The following is a 15896-nucleotide window of genomic DNA, read 5'->3' as shown; positions in this document are numbered from 1 at the left end:
ATGCAGGTAACATATCTGCGAATTTGATGTTAGATTGTTAATACTTTAAACAAAAATCTTAACATTTTATTAATTTCAAACCAATTGTGCCTTCTTTTCTGTGTGATCTTAACGATTCAAATGCACGCATGTAAATTGATATTGAATGTATCGGCGCTCTTTAAAAGCTAACGCAATAGTTACATTGGTAAGCCATTGTGGGTGGTCCCCCCCCCCCCCCCGCCTGCACATTGTAGGAAAAAAATGTATTAGCTCCTCTTTGCTACAGCTGTGATGCCCAGACAGATTGCATGGCCAGCTGGCTAGATAGCACTTGGTTCCCATGTGAAAGAGGAGAGTGGCACTTGTGCTTAGAACAGATTTTGGCAATTTTGTGTTTCTTTAGTCCCAGGTCTTTTAGAACCAATGCCTTTTCATTCCCGGTACAGATTAATTAGCGCTTGCCGGGTCCACTCGCACGGGCCTGCTATTTGACTAGCAATTAAATTCTACAGCACTTTTTATCACCAGAAGTAAGTAATGATTGGTTCATTTCCACTTGAGGGGCTCGTTTTATATGCCAAAGACCATTCCGTCTATACACATTCGCCAGGTGCAGACCATTTTTTTTTTGCTTTGAAGAACCACTGAACAACAAAACGATTACTCTAATCTGACAATAATTAAATGTTTCTTAGCTTTGTCCAAAACTGGTAAATGTACACATCAATCATGCCATTAAATATTTCATCAGGATGTCAGCGGAGGCAAGGCGACAACACGGTGTGTTATTTTTCAAGTCCCCAGTGTTTTAAGAAGAAGAATTTTAATTAGCCGTGACAGAGCTTGTTGGGTTTGTTTTGTCTAAGGCTTGGATACGTGATGTTGTTTTGTTACATAGCGAGGATTTTATTCGGTGCTTTAGATTTCATTCCACATTTATCAATCTTACGGTAAACTCATGTCGACACATTAGCATACAACGTACGCAATACTTGTTTCCCCATTATATTTATTGTTAACTACAGTACTATTTATTGGTAACTTATGATAATTATAATGTCCAGCCATATGTCAATCCACTGCCAGATGAAGGCCTCCCCGTGCTATGTCGGCCACAGGAGTTGTTTGACTATACTTCACCACGCTGGTCGCTATGGGTTGGTGATGGGTCGGTGGAGGGGGGGGGGGAGCAGGGGTAGGGCCACAATTGGGTCGGATATCACTCGCCACTGATGTTAGCCCTGGCTGAGAATCACACTCAGGTCACCGGGTTCAGAGTGTAGCGCACTCACCACAATGCCACCAATTCCAGATATTTGCAATTACAATGCACATTACCATTCTTTACCGTGATCAGTCCGTTGTGTTTGTAATGCTTTAATTGCAAAAGAGTTCAGCGTAAATTGGTCACACGCAATATCACACACGTCATTTATTGTCCACACCGTGTGTTACCAGTTGACTCTTTATTTCCGTGCAGGAAAATGTGAGACGTTTTGATGTTCATGTTAATTCATGATTACGTTTCAACTTATAAAATATATCATTACTGTAATTAACAAAAGGGAAGTGAACATGGCACAGATGTAATAATTACATTTAATCAACTGTGTGAATTATGTATTTAATTCGTTTATGTTCCGATTAGCATGATTGGCTACGTACGGTGCGAAAGAAGTTCAACATTCATACATAACGCTGTGTTACTTTAGTATAACTAATTGTTAATTTTGATTCATGTTGTTTTTTCTGACTTTATGTAAACGAAAAGACACAAATTCGCCCGTTTTCTCATTGATAATAGGTACATTTCAAAATATCACTGTCCTGGTCACAAAAGCAAAGTTTGTGGGGAATAAGAGCCATTTGCTATACTTTTTAGGCATGAACAATTACGAAATAACACTTACTACCCAGGAACAAAAATTGTGTTACATAGTGTAACCACATGTTCCTCTTTCCGTTTTTCAGTCTAAATCTGCGATTTTACATATTCCCTCTGTTTTGTAAACATAATAAATATATCTTCTTGGTTCTTTCGGTAAAGTCACGTAGAATGGGAGTCTGAATTCAGACTCTGTCTCCTCGACAGACCTGTTCTCCACCTGAGGACGGCTGCTTGCATTGTGGCCGAAACGTCGTGAGAATTATTTTATAATGTTTTATTTTATTATGTTATTATTTCCATTCTACGTGACTTTACCGAAAGAACCAAGAAGATGAATCCCTGCAGTCACGAAAGCTTTAAATCGATAAATAATAAATATATGTTCACACACTGAGGGCCTCTTAAGAGTAGGGAATAATGGGTAGATTTCTACAGGCCCAACAGTCAGCTGATATGCTGGTGTGGTTAAAGTGTGAAGGACGACATTCCATGAAAAGCGGCTTTTGGCTAGCCAACTTACATACACGGATAGTCACAGGCAGGAGAGGAGAGTCTTGAGCCTGGGTGAGAACCAGCTGGAGGGTTATCCTAGAAGTGCAGACAGCCACAAGAAGGGATTTCCTGACAATGCGAGCAGCAGCAGCAGCAGAGATGCAGCGAGTATGCATCGAGCAAAGGTCGGCTGAGAGTTATGACCGAAGGCCTTGTTTGCTGGAGCGCAAAGCAAGTGCCTTCAGGGAAGACTTAGTGTTCATGTACGTTGCCAATTTGAACAATTATGATATGCTCAAGGGCACATTTGGCCAGGATGCTTGTGTTTCGACCAATCTTTTACCTCATTGCTCACAGCGACTGGCATAGGCGTGGTGATACCACATTCGTCATAATAGATGCAGTCCGCATTAGAAGCAGAGTGATGAATTAAGAACTAACGTGCATTGTCAGTTGCATTCTCGAATGTAAAAGAAGTCCAAACGTGCTAAGTATAGCAACATTATATTTATATCATGATGTCATATTACTAAGTGCTAGAGTTTGACTGGGTCACCAGTCACATTCTTATTTTCCATATTAACCGGTCTGGAGTTTGGCAATTGCACACTTAGCCCAACCGTAAATCTCAATTTCAATCGGATGTTAAAATGAATTGAGTTGTGCTTAGTGTGAGGTAGTCAATTTAAGGGCCAACCTACCAAAACATGACTGAGTTGCTTGGTGGTGAATGGAGGCCTTCAACCAGCAGTGGATTGACCATGGTCATGGCTAATGGTGACCTGGAGGTCCCTTTCAATCCTGCCAACCACAACACTCACTCCAAATATGTACGCAATGGCAATCACCACGTGTAATGTAGGCAAACCAGTTTCCGGGTTTGTGTTTTGATCTGGGAATACCCTCTAGTTAATGACACACTTTTAATTTCAAGTAAGTTTTTAATTAATCCACTTCTGGATGAAGACCTCTCCCGACGTCGTTTTGAGCATGGAGGTTATTTGACCATTTATCAGTGCGAAATGGTGCTGATGATATCCACAGTCGGCTCTTCTACAACATGATTCACTGCTAAGCTGTAGACACTGCCGGATGGAAATGTTGTTATCTCCTGACACGAAACAGAAAACACGGTTGTAATATAGTTAGAGGAATATAGTTCGAGTAAAATAAGCAACACGCTTTTTGAAGGCAATATTTAAAGTCACCATATCGTTTATATTGCCATTTTAACTGGACGATGCTACTTAAAAAAGTATTTTTTTTAGAGGCAAAAAATATTTAACTCACATGATACACAGATTTAGGGAATTGCTGGAAAAGTTGCCGAGCACCAAAATATCTCCTTTGATTAAATGTGGTTGGTTTACAGCGTTTTATAAAACATTTTTTATTATTATTTCCCTTCTACGTGACTTTACTGAAAGAACCAAGAATATAAATCCCTGCAGTCACGAAAGCTTAAAATCAAAAATTTCCAGCGCTTTGTTAATCCACTACTGGATGAAGGCTTCTAAACGGTTTTTTTTTTTACCATACTTCACCTTGCTGGTCAGCGCTAGTTGGTAAAGGGGCCAGTTGTGTAGTGCCCTGATGTCAGCCGTGACCAGGAGTCGAACTCGGGTCGCCCGAGTTTACAGCGCATCGCACGAACAGCCGCGCCACCGCTGCATGCGTTACGTGCAACTCTATTCATCTTCAGCTGTAATTATCGGTGCAATACTCACCAATTCCTTTTATATGCCCAGCGCTTTCTATTCCGATCTGTCCATTAGAAACCGCTGTAAAGAACAGCACGGAAGGTGTGAAAGGAAGCTTTCTCTGCCGGTAATTACCGGTGCGACGGGAAGAAAAGAGCAAGCTTGTGTGTGTGTGTGTTTTTAAAGCATTATAATTTTGCACAGTTCACCGCATTATGTAGCGTATCTGCATGTGATAATGAACAAACCGGCATAATAGCCATGCCCCTGGCAACAAATGATTAACTGGTATAACATTGTTGAGGTACAACATAGTCAAAATATTAATTTGGCTGGGTTTTTTCTTAAACGCTGCGGATGATTTTTCTTGTTCACCTATTACATACTCTTTGGTTCTTTCGGTAAATAAAAGATCACGACGTTTCGATCGCAACACAAGCAACAGTCATCAGGTGTGAAACAAACACAGCAGGAGGACAACTGATGACGGCTGTTTGCTTGTGTTGCGATCGAAACGTCGTGATCTTTAATTTTTTCTACCCACGTGACTTTACCGAAAGAAACAACGAGCATGGATTCCGGCAGTCACGAAAGCTTCAAATCAACACCTATTACATTTCAAAGGTTAAATTTCGATTTAAAGCTTTCGTGACTGCAGGGATTCATCTTCTTGGTTCTTTCGGTAAAGTCACGTAGAAGGGAAGTAATAAAATAATAAAAATAAAACATAATACAAATTTTATTTTTTATTTTATTACTTCCCTTTTACGTGACTTTACCGAAAGAACCAAGAAGATTTCACAGGTTTTCAATTTCCCAGGTCGGTATCCAACCTGTGTCATCAACCTCATAACGCACCTCGCCAAACCAGATCCAGCCCGGTGAACACTGAGCAGCCGTTGGAAATGCTCTAGCGACTTGGTTATTTAATTCTTTGGGAAATTTATTGACCTACCGGTAGTACAGATGTTTAGCAAATTCTCTTAATCGTTTAGAATCTGCCCATCACAGCTTGTGCAAATAGACAAGCATCACTGCGCCTGTAAAAAAAAAAAGCCGCTTTTTTTGTTTTCGGCATTTTTTGTTTTGCAAAGTGCCTCGAGGTGTTTGGCCTACCCCGGCCTCACCGAGAGCTGTTTCCTTTTAGATGTTTTTAGATCACTAACAGGTAGTTTACCTCCGAGGCACGCAGCGGATAGCTGACACAGGTCTCCCAAGTCGCAGGGCTAATGGAGAAGTAATTAAGTGCACGATCGTTCACTTAGCGGAGATTCCGAGGTTGCTCGCTGCTGATTCTGCCGTGCCGTTGTGTATAATGCACAACAACAACAACAACACCCCAATACGGCGGATGCGGTGTTGCACAAAAAAAAATAATCTACGTATTTGATGATCATGTTGGAGTTAAAGCGGGAGAAAGATGTTTCGATGAGGCTTAGATAGTTCGGCAGAGCTGTTCCAGAAAGTGGTTACTCAATTGCCTCGAAGAAAATCATTACTGAAAGATCAGGTTTATACACTGCCCGTGCCTGTAAGGGATTACTTAAGAAGTGTTTGCAATGACCTATTGATCACAGAGGCACGGAGCCATTGTCTCCCTGGGCTGCCCTTCCAAATTAGGCAACCCAACCCATTACAAGAAATGGGATTTTGCAAATCCCTAATAATGTACATGCATGTAGAGGCACTGGCTATCCTGTTGCTCTTCTATGGATTCTGATTAATAAAACATTGCAGTATTTAGAGAGGCAGCACTTAAAAAGTAGAGAGAATCATGCATAGTTGAAACTGTTCATGGAAAATAAATTATACGGGAAGAAAGAAAATGTCTCACCTCCTTGGCACAAAAAATCCATTATCTCGTAATTTGTTACAGAAAAAGGTTAGAGCCCATCATGCAGGTGTATTTTTATTTTATTTTATTTCAAATGCATTGCAAACGCTACCTTAATGCAGCATCTGTAATTGATTTGACATTGTAACTTTTAAAAGGTGTAAATAAGTCTGAGAATTAGTGCATTTGTGGTTAAGTGAATGTAACCGAGGGTTGGCTTGGACGGGGGTAGGAGGGGGGGGATGGTGAGTGGTGGCACGATGGTTAGTTCACTGTGCTATGAACCCAGACATCTGAGTTCGATTCCCTGACATCAGTGGCAAGACACATCTGAATTGATATTGTCTTCTCCATTTCACCGAAATCGCACTGACCAGTGCGGTGAAATATGGTCAAACAACCCCGATGATCCCCTATCGATCACCGCGTGGGATGTCTTCATCCAGCAGTGGATTAGCAAAGGGCTGCGAAGAAAAGGGTAACTGCAGCATGATTTTTTTTACGTTACGACAGTGATATATATGTACATTGCCCACGTGCACTTTACCTGCTTCGCATGTGCTTTCGACGGACGGAGGGATTTTAAAGTAATTATTTTTCCCCCCTCATTCCATATCTCACAGCAAGTCATTAGAGCGGCGCTTGCTGTCAGTTGGTATCCTTGGGTGGCATTTTCAGTAAAATGAGTTTTGGAAATATCTGCACGAGAAGTGCGACTTAAGTAAATGAAAGACAGTGCTGCACCATGAATAAGTCATTAATGCATAAATATTAAATTCCATTAGTGGGTGGGAATATGTTTGTAGAGGAAGACAAAAGTGCTTTGTTAACTGCATTATTAAGCTGGTAAAACCTAATATATTAAAAAACAAAAAAAAATCACTTGTACTGACACGGGTTCATTGCCGCACATGGCAGATCAGGAGCGGTGGATGAAACTGGAGTTGACAGCAGGACCAGCCATGAAGAAGGAAAGTCTCCCCTCTTCCTGTTTTAATGGAACTCATATTCTTTGAGCACAGCATCAAGCTGTCAATAGGAGACAGTCTGTCGCCACTGCCTACCTGCCCTCTACCCATCACATTTCCCGCCCATCTAACAGCCGCTAATGCTGCAGTTCTCAACACTTCACCACTGGGAACAGTCTAATACAGTAATCTATAGTGAGGTCTGGGTGGTTTTTTTCATCTTCAGCTATTGTTATTATTTCTACCGTTATCCGACCCCTGCTAAGTGCGGGTTCAGACAACAAATGAATGCGATCAAAGTTAAATATAACGATGCCGGTAATGCATCAGTTCTTCAAAAATAATAAAACAAAACATTCGAAACTTGCAACCCTCTCTAAATCCACTGCTGCTTGGAAGCTGCATCAGTTGTGAAGGGTTGTACTGGCCATACTTCACCACGCTGGTCAGTGCGGATTGGCGAAGGCGTGGAGGCCCAGGGACTGTTAGCTGCGGCTGGGGATCCAACTCAGCTTGCTGAGTTCATACTGGAATGGGATAACAGCACTGCCACTGCTCCACACATGAGAATAATACTCGTCACAGGAAAATAAATAAATTGTATGGTATGGCGGTACCCACGACGCCGTTAGCGCACACACACACACGGATTGTTACTGAGCAGCATCCTCATTATTATTAGTCGTAATTAATCTACTGCTGGATGAAGGAAGGCCTCGCCAAGCCACCACCGTCTCCCACGATCCTGCGATGCAATCCTATTAAGCTATTAACTATTTTTAAATCCTTTATGAAATCCTTTATATTAAGTTCGCTTGCTTGCTTGCGTGCTTGCTTGCTTACGACCGTGCAAATCTTTCGGTCGTTTTTTAACCCACTTCCCGTGATACAATCGAGCTGACATTTTCCACACAGACTCGTTGTGCCAGACAATTAATGTTCGTGAAAAAAAATTCCCAAAATTTTACACTTTTTAGGCAAAAAAAAAGTATTTTACATATATTCAAATAGAACGCATTCATGGCTTTGGCTGAACGTCACAGTATAAGAGCCCAGAGCGTAACCCCTCCACAGGCCGTGGCGGAGTAGCGCAGTTGGTAGCGCCCTCGCTTCCCATGCCAAAGGTCGCGGGATTGATCCCCGCGTCCTCCACAGGCGAATATATTTTTAAATCCTTTATATTAAGTTCGCTGCCATGCATATAAAGGATTTATAGTGAAAAACTTTGTTTTTACGGGTTATACTTATATTAAGTTCGCTTGCTTGCGTGCTTGCTTGCTTGCTTACGACCGTGCAAACCTTTCGGTCGTTTTTAACCCACTTCCCGTGATCCAATCGAGCTGACATTTTGCACACAGACTCGTTGTGCGAGACAATTAATGTTCGTGAAAATTTTTTCCTAAATTTTACACTGTTTAGGGAAAACAAATTAAATATTTAATTACCAATTGTTTAATACTGCAGACAATCATCTGACCCATAGGTGGCAGCCATCTGAAGCCAGAGGACGAGAGGACTCTCGCCGCCACGCATTATTATTTCACCAGGTAAGGCTCACTGAGCCGTATAGCTCATTGGTAGATGTGACAGAGCCGATTTTGTTTTTCCATTTCCACAGTGGTCATCCTCTGGGGCATGTTCCCTCCTTTGGCTGCTGGTCAGGTGTTAGTCTCGCCCATTGGCCATCTTCCCTTTCTAACAAGCCCATTTTCTTTAATCCACGGTCAAGTGTGTTGCCACCAACCTGCCCATGTTCCCTAATCCCTGTGTTTTTATTTCGGTCCCAAGCCTGCGTCTCTCCGTGCTTCTCTACCAACTTGTATACGTTTTTTGTCCCATCCGCTTCGTCGGTGGTCATGTTTCCGATCCGTACGTCATAGCAGGTGATGCTCGGGCATTATACACTGGGTTTTTTTCTTCCTTTAGACAAGTTAGACAACAACGGGCATTTTTTTTCGCGTCGTCATCAAATTCAGCTCTTAATTTATTTCTTTTCCCGGGTACAATAAATAAGAAAAGCGCTTGTCCATAACAAATGCCCCGATCAAACTCGCGCGCTCTGTGTAGAAAGTGAGCCGTATAATGGCGTTGCTCAAAGGTGGTTTGTTGTGCTTGGATACAGTGATCTATTGGGGCAATCAGATACGTTACCTGATGTGAGTTTACCTAATAACGCGCTGCCCATTGTGCTTGTTGGTCACTCAACTATCAGCATTTCATCACATATTGATAGTACCACATCTCACTATAATGAGCCCTTGGGAGACAACTTGAACGTTAAATGGAACGATGAGTGATAAATTGTAACCTGCCACGACTGACCTTTTCAGCTGGTGAATTAATGATAGTTGCCTTATTGAGAAGTTCTTGAAGTTTGCATTTCATGCTATTGCTCCACTTGGGTCTCTGGTAAACATCATTTATATGCAAATGTGTCACTTAGAGACGGCTGCAGGGGATCTCCTTCATCGCGTCTCTTTGAGGCATCGCTCTCAGCGCTCTGATCATTTATCTAAGAGGATATTTTTAGGCATGAGATGTTTGCAAGGTGGTGTCTCACCCGTGACGAAACTGTAGTTTTCTAAATGACCTATTTATTGTAGTGTCACATTGCAGGCTTGAATGCTTGGTAAAATATATGCCCCTGGAAGGAAGAAAAAAAACCCGAATTATTGCGGTGTACGCATATATGCTGAGTGGAGTGGTGGCGCAGTGGTTTGCATACTGTGCTATGGGTCCCGTGAACTGAGTTTGATTCCCGGCCATGGCTAACGTCGGTGGTGAGTGATATTCGAATTAAACGTGGGCGGGCACACTCCCCCCCCCCCACACCCTTTACCATCTTGCACTGACCAGCGAAGTGAAGTATGGCCAAACGACCTCAATGACTTATAGGGAGTAGGGAACCCTTAATCTGTCGGAGTACAGACAAAGTGATGTAAACTAAATTTCGATTTAAAGCTTTCGTGACGTGCAGGGATTCATCTTCTTGGTTCTTTCGGTAAAGTCACGTAGAAGGGAAATAATAAAATTATAAAAATAAAACATAATAAAATCATTCTCACGACGTTTCGGCCACAACGCAAGCAGCCGTCCTCAGGTGAAGAACAGGTCTGTCGGAAAGACAGGTCCCCTGTTCTTCACCTGAGGACGGCTGCTTGCGTTGTGGCCGAAACGTCGTGATAATGATTTTATTATGTTTTATTTTTATAATTTTATTATTTCCCTTCTACGTGACTTTACCGAAAGAACCAAGAAGATGATATAAACTATATCTGTATACAAGGTGGGAGGTGCATTAATTATCTGTGTGGTACGGTTAGTTAAACGGATGTGAACAAAACCTTCATAGGTCGTTTTCTTGCTGAACTGAACGTATTTGCTGTCAGACGCAGATGTGTTACGAGGAAGATAATGGCACCGGTTATTAGGCAGGTTATTCACCTCGTTTGTGCATTCACCTCGTCACCCTTGATGCCTGTTGCTAAGTAAAAGCCTGTCGACAAAATGACGGTCACGCACAATTCTCTACTTAAGGGGTGATTGTGAAAATGTGGTTGATCACATTTTCACCTGGGGAATCATTTAGCACACGAAGCTTAACTTCTGTGCCGTCATGCACATGCACAATAACGCAATTGTACATTTCTCATGCCAGTGCATTTATCAATACAAATTAAATATACGGGGGATGGGGGGTTGGAAGGAGTGGAGGAAGGGGGGGGGGGCAGGTGATATTTTTTTTCCTTCTTCCAATTTAAACCGTCGTATTGTTTTGCCTTTGATGTGAATGGAGAGAATTGTGTGTTTAAAGTCGGTTTCTGCACAGAAAAATGATTGGCCTGTGATTTACTGCAGAGGGTGACTTCTGGCAAACTGAATTGCGGTAAAGCTGAGGCGAGGTTCACAGGTGACAAACATAAAAGCGGAGGGATACGGTTAAATTGAGCTCCCCCTCAAATGACAACAAATAGGGGACTGGTAAATAGTATGGTAATGTATTCCGGGGGAGAGCTTTTTAGATTGAAAAAAAATATATACAACACCATTAATTCCTCTTTGAAAATAGATGGCAGCTGCAGCAATTGAATAACAGAAAATCCTTAATGAAGTTATTGTTAGATTTAATAGAGACGGTGAACAAAGCGCGGAAGCGCTCTGCCTCACGCACGCTCATTTTTTGGTAGATAAAAGGAACAGGGTGCGACCTCACCAGCTGATGAATGCGGTGACATCTTCCGTGCGGTGTCTTTTATTGTGGCCTACGGGAAAGGTTAGAACCATCAAATTCTGCAGTCTGGAAATCCAGTCATCTCAAGCAGTGCGGTATCAGGTCATCTAAATTAATCTTAGAACCTAAATAATAAATATGTTGGTTACCAACTGGGTAAAAAAAAAACAGTTGTTGCATTACAATTAGGTACAGTAGAATAAAATGCTGTGAATAATGCATGACGGTATCGTTGCACTGTTTGCACCGTACAATACACCGTACTTATTTTGGGTATAGGATAGGAAAACACGAATAACGCTCTAATCCACGTGTAAAATACAGTCTTGCAATATTCTCCCATCTGCAACTTTGGACAAAATGTTTCTAATTGCCTGCCACCACCGGCATGTGGCAGCAGGACATTTCTGTACAGTTTTATTCAAATTATGGTTCGTTGAATATCAAAAAATAAAACCTCATAAATAAAGTAGCCTTTTTTTTTAAAGCAACTATGTGAAATCAGAGTTGGAAAACATATTGTACTGATTGGATGCGATCTGGCTTGCTTGGGCTGCCCTGCATTTGAAACGGAATCGTTCTGCTTCGCAGTTGTCACAGTAACACATATTTAGCCCCTAGCACCCTCAGTTTACCGAGAACATTCAACATTAATTCACTCTAATTTATTTAAACCAACATCGTCACGGGGCTTGTCATTCTAATAATGTTCAGTACTTTATGGGTCTGTCTCCTTTGCCTGTGGCTTGAAATTGGTTACGGTTTAGTAGCTCAATAATTCAGGGCTGATGTGCTTTTGCCCAGGGCTTCTATTAGCATCTTGCTGCTGTCTCTGAACCTAAGGGATCGCAAAGCGTGGGAGAGATTTGCTTGCCCGAGAGACAGGCGCGTTTTCGGGCAGTGTGGCCCATGGAAAACAGTGAAGGATATAGAGAGCTGTAAGAAATAATTGCATTAATGGTTGGGAGAAGGGGGAAATGTGGAAGGATCAGAGTTCAGACTTGATCTCACATTAACAACATGTGCTGTAATGAACTCATTACACTCAACGGTTATTAAAAGTGAAATTCCCTAAAGTGGTGAACTGATGTATTTAATTTGCCTTATGTGCAGTAATTAGGATTATGTGGGTGGTGGTGTGCATTTGACTCGAGTTTTGATTACCTACAATTAATCCGTCGCATTGTACACGGTCAAGCATGTTTAGCAGCAGATGTTTTTCCCACCAGGAACCATGCGTTCGCCATGAGGACCATTTGGATTTCAATTCAATGCGATGAGACTTTGTGTTGGTGTGACAGTAGCATTGGTCGGCACGGCGAGTCTTAACTTGTCCTTTATTTAACTAATTCTTCATTGTGCGCAAGAGTGCTAGATATTTTTGTGTATGTAAGATAGATTTTTTTGCAATTTAAAATAAAATTGCATTTCATTCGGTATATGTGTACATCCAAATCAATGCAATTATAATGCAACAATGTGTAACATTGCCTTTTTGTGTTTATGCATGTGTGAAATAATGGCTTGCAATCTTACATTTTTGCTTTGTTTTTTTTCCCAGGGTGAGTCTTTTTTCGTCACGACAGTAACAATTAGAAAACAGAAATGCAACTGCAGTCACTTTCAAATGTATTGGATGTGGCTTTACCAAGGATAGAGTCAATATAGAAAAGAAGATAACCCAAGGATAGGGCCTTGAAGGAATCCATAGCAAAGTGGTATTGCAGTCCTCCAGCCAAAACCTCCTCGCTTTGCGCTATCCCAGTGGCAGTGGGTGATCATAAACCACGTGCAGACTTCACACGGGCGATGTGGATCACATCTGATGCCCAAGAGGCGATTATTACAGGACGATCCCCATCACAGATGTGGTGAACTTCGCACAATGGAAAGCATCGTGAACAGTCGCCCCTGATACTCGGTTCCTGGCAGGATGGTGACACAAGTCCATTTCCGCATCCGATGATGTCCTTGACTGGATATTTGAGCTCGATCTACCCTTGTATATTTTCTTATTTCCACATGACGAGAGGAGAATAGCGGTGAATAACTAAAGGATATGAATGGAGCATTGTTGGAGGGGCATCTGAGATGAGCATACATTGTTTGAGACAGTCAAGTATCCGTTAAAGGCAGCATTGATGTGAAAGAAAACAAGGTAGACAATTCCAAATTGCAGGTGTATAATATATCAGTGTGGTGTATTTTATTATCCACATGAACCTTGACAAAAATGTCGCCTTGCCTTGAAAAAAAACAACCCATCTCACCGCTCTCAATTTGTCGTATAAATCTTTTTGCTCGCCTAAAGTGAGCTGCACAGACCCCTCTAATTATTCAAGTTAGTGTAAATGGGTGCTGGTTTTATTTGTTTTGGTGTGCGCTTTGAATGTAGTCCAAAGTGTGATCGGGTATGAAGCACTTCACAGGCCATGATCTTAAATCGTCACTGGTTGGTTAACCAACTCTCGGGTTATTGTGCTTGCAGAATTGAGTGATGCGCAAATTGGCAAACGGCACAGGTGGAGGAACGGATGAATGCGTACCGGACCGTCGTGTCGTAATACGTTTTTGCAAGGTTAACTGGGGGAATAAGGGAGAAATAAGTTCAAATTTAGCCCAATAAAACAATTTATTATCCTGTAACTTATGGTAACTTACCCCGCGGCAAGGTTAACTAACCGTAAACTAACCAACCGCATCTTTTAAAATGGACTGCGTTTTTAATGCTTTCACATCTTTCAGCCACATAAATTGGGATGGCTGCTTACTGAAAACTACATTATATAGCTATCAAGCCATATGAAATATGTAATGTTGCAGTGCTTTCATTAATGGTATCATTTCACCACAAATACAGCCTCGCACACATACATACACACCAAAAGGGGCCAGAATGTATTGCCATACATGCCAGTTTTGCAAAACTCCAATACAAGCAGCAGGAAATTGCATAGCATAAAAATTCCAATTTACCAGTTCCACCGAGTGCGTAAAATATAATATGGTCCCGTGCACCTCGTAGAATCCTTGCGAGGGAGGTAGAAGTGTTGCGTAATCTTGCCTGAGCCTGGCTCATGATGGTCCTCGAATTGTGCGCGCGTGCGTGTACGTGCGTGCGTGTACGTGCGTGTGTGTACGTGCGTGTGTGTACGTGCCAACACCAGTGACGATTATCTGAACCGGTCCCGGGCCTCCCCTAGGTCGACTCAGCCTCAAATGAGTACCTGGTGCGGTGTGTAAACATCGCCACTTGAGAGACAAAGGCGGTCGGGCGTGGTGCTGGCCAACCACCCCCTCGTGTACCGTTCCACGGCCTTCATAGGTGCTCGCTAACAGCACTTGCCCCTACAGTCTGTTAAGGCTACATGGGGGATCTTTGATCTTTGTGTGTACGTGCGCGCGTGTACGCGCGTGCGTGTACGTGCGTGCGTGCGTGCGTACGCGTGTACGCGAACGATTTTGCTATTAATTTAGTCATTCACGCATACATGTTGGTGAGTGTGCACATGTGCATCCATGTGTGGTTTTAAGCAATTCTGTTTATATTCACTTGTGTTCATGTGTTCATTTGTGTTCGTGTGTGCGTTCGTGTGTGTGTACACGTGTGTACGTTTGTGCATGCGCGTGTACCTGTGCGTGTGTGTGTGTGCGCCCGTGCGTGTACATTTTGTTGCGCGCGCGTGCATGTCACATTCGTGCGTGCGCGCATTCACATTCACGTCATGCCGGCGTGCGTATTCGCTTGTTCACGTGTTTGCGTGTATGTGCGTGTGCGCGTGCGTGTGTGTTCCCGCGTGCGCGTGTGCGGTTTGTCTGCGCCGCGTGGAAGGTGACCGTGAGGATGTTTGAGCGAGGCGGCAGGAGCTGGGGATGGCAGCCGAGCACGGGCACCGCCGTCATTCCCTACAACGCCCACATCGTCTTCCGCGTGTGCGGGGAGGACGCAGACGCCAAAATCCCCGCCAATGACATTGACAGGATCATCCTGAGCATATGAGATTGATTCGGCGTTAAAAAAAAAATCATAACCTCGGCGCATTAACCGCCGCGATGTGCCGCCATCTCGGCCGATCAATTAACGGGATTTGTGTTTTAACTAATCGAAACATAAATCTCATCAGCCCCAGGTCAGTGGACATGAAAGGGTGCAACATCACAACATTAATATGTTTGTCTTTTACTTACCACACAAGGACATTTGACTGGAATACAGGATGGAGATTTAATCAGACTGGCTTGAGGGCTGTTTGGCTAATGTATATAAAAAAAAACTCAACCTCTTAGGATAGGAATATAAATTGGTGATAAATATTTCATATCATCTCACAATAAGTGGTTTCATTTTGAAAAATAATCAACGTAACCAACAGCCCCGCATGTTTAAATGCGCACTCGTGATTGATTTTGAAATAAAATTTTTACATTGTTAATCCTTCACGTGTATTTATATTACAAGCTCATATATTCTTTTAAAAGTTAAAGTCAATGCATGCTTTTTAATTTTTCGTCATGAATTATCTGTTCTTGTAAACATTCTGTGGTCTTCTGACTTAAGGTTTGTATGGTTCAATGATCTCTATAAACTTGATTTGAATTGCCGTGTGCCTTACAATATTAGATTTGTTAAGCAATCAGAAGCATAATTCCTTTGTAAAAGATTTGCATACTTATATTTACACAACATTGCCATGTATTTCATTGAATGCCTTGAAATCGTTAAATGCATAGTAATTTGTTTAAACATGTAGGCTTGCATGCTTCGAGTTACACTGAGATATAAAAAAGAAACCCATGGATT

At 42.2% G+C, this 15896-nt stretch overlaps 1 protein-coding gene across 1 annotated transcript in view; it reads left to right on the top strand.

The window, feature by feature from the left end:
- Nucleotides 1-15696, top strand: part of LOC133343424 (uncharacterized) — a 30444-nt gene extending 14748 nt beyond the window's left edge. Inside the window, exon 7 of the mRNA XM_061553013.1 lies at nt 14928-15696. Coding sequence (XP_061408997.1) covers nt 14928-15095 — 168 coding nt within the window. The 3' untranslated portion in view covers nt 15096-15696. The remainder of the gene's footprint in view (nt 1-14927) is intronic.
- The last annotated feature ends 200 nt before the right edge of the window (nt 15697-15896 follow it).

The sequence above is a fragment of the Lethenteron reissneri genome, chromosome 17 (assembly GCF_015708825.2).
Source record: "Lethenteron reissneri isolate LAM-NWPU_2019-01 chromosome 17, ASM1570882v1, whole genome shotgun sequence".
In the NCBI taxonomy this organism is placed as follows: domain Eukaryota; kingdom Metazoa; phylum Chordata; class Hyperoartia; order Petromyzontiformes; family Petromyzontidae; genus Lethenteron; species Lethenteron reissneri.
Note: the sequence above shows the minus strand (reverse complement) of the source record. Positions and strands in the feature narration are given on the sequence as shown.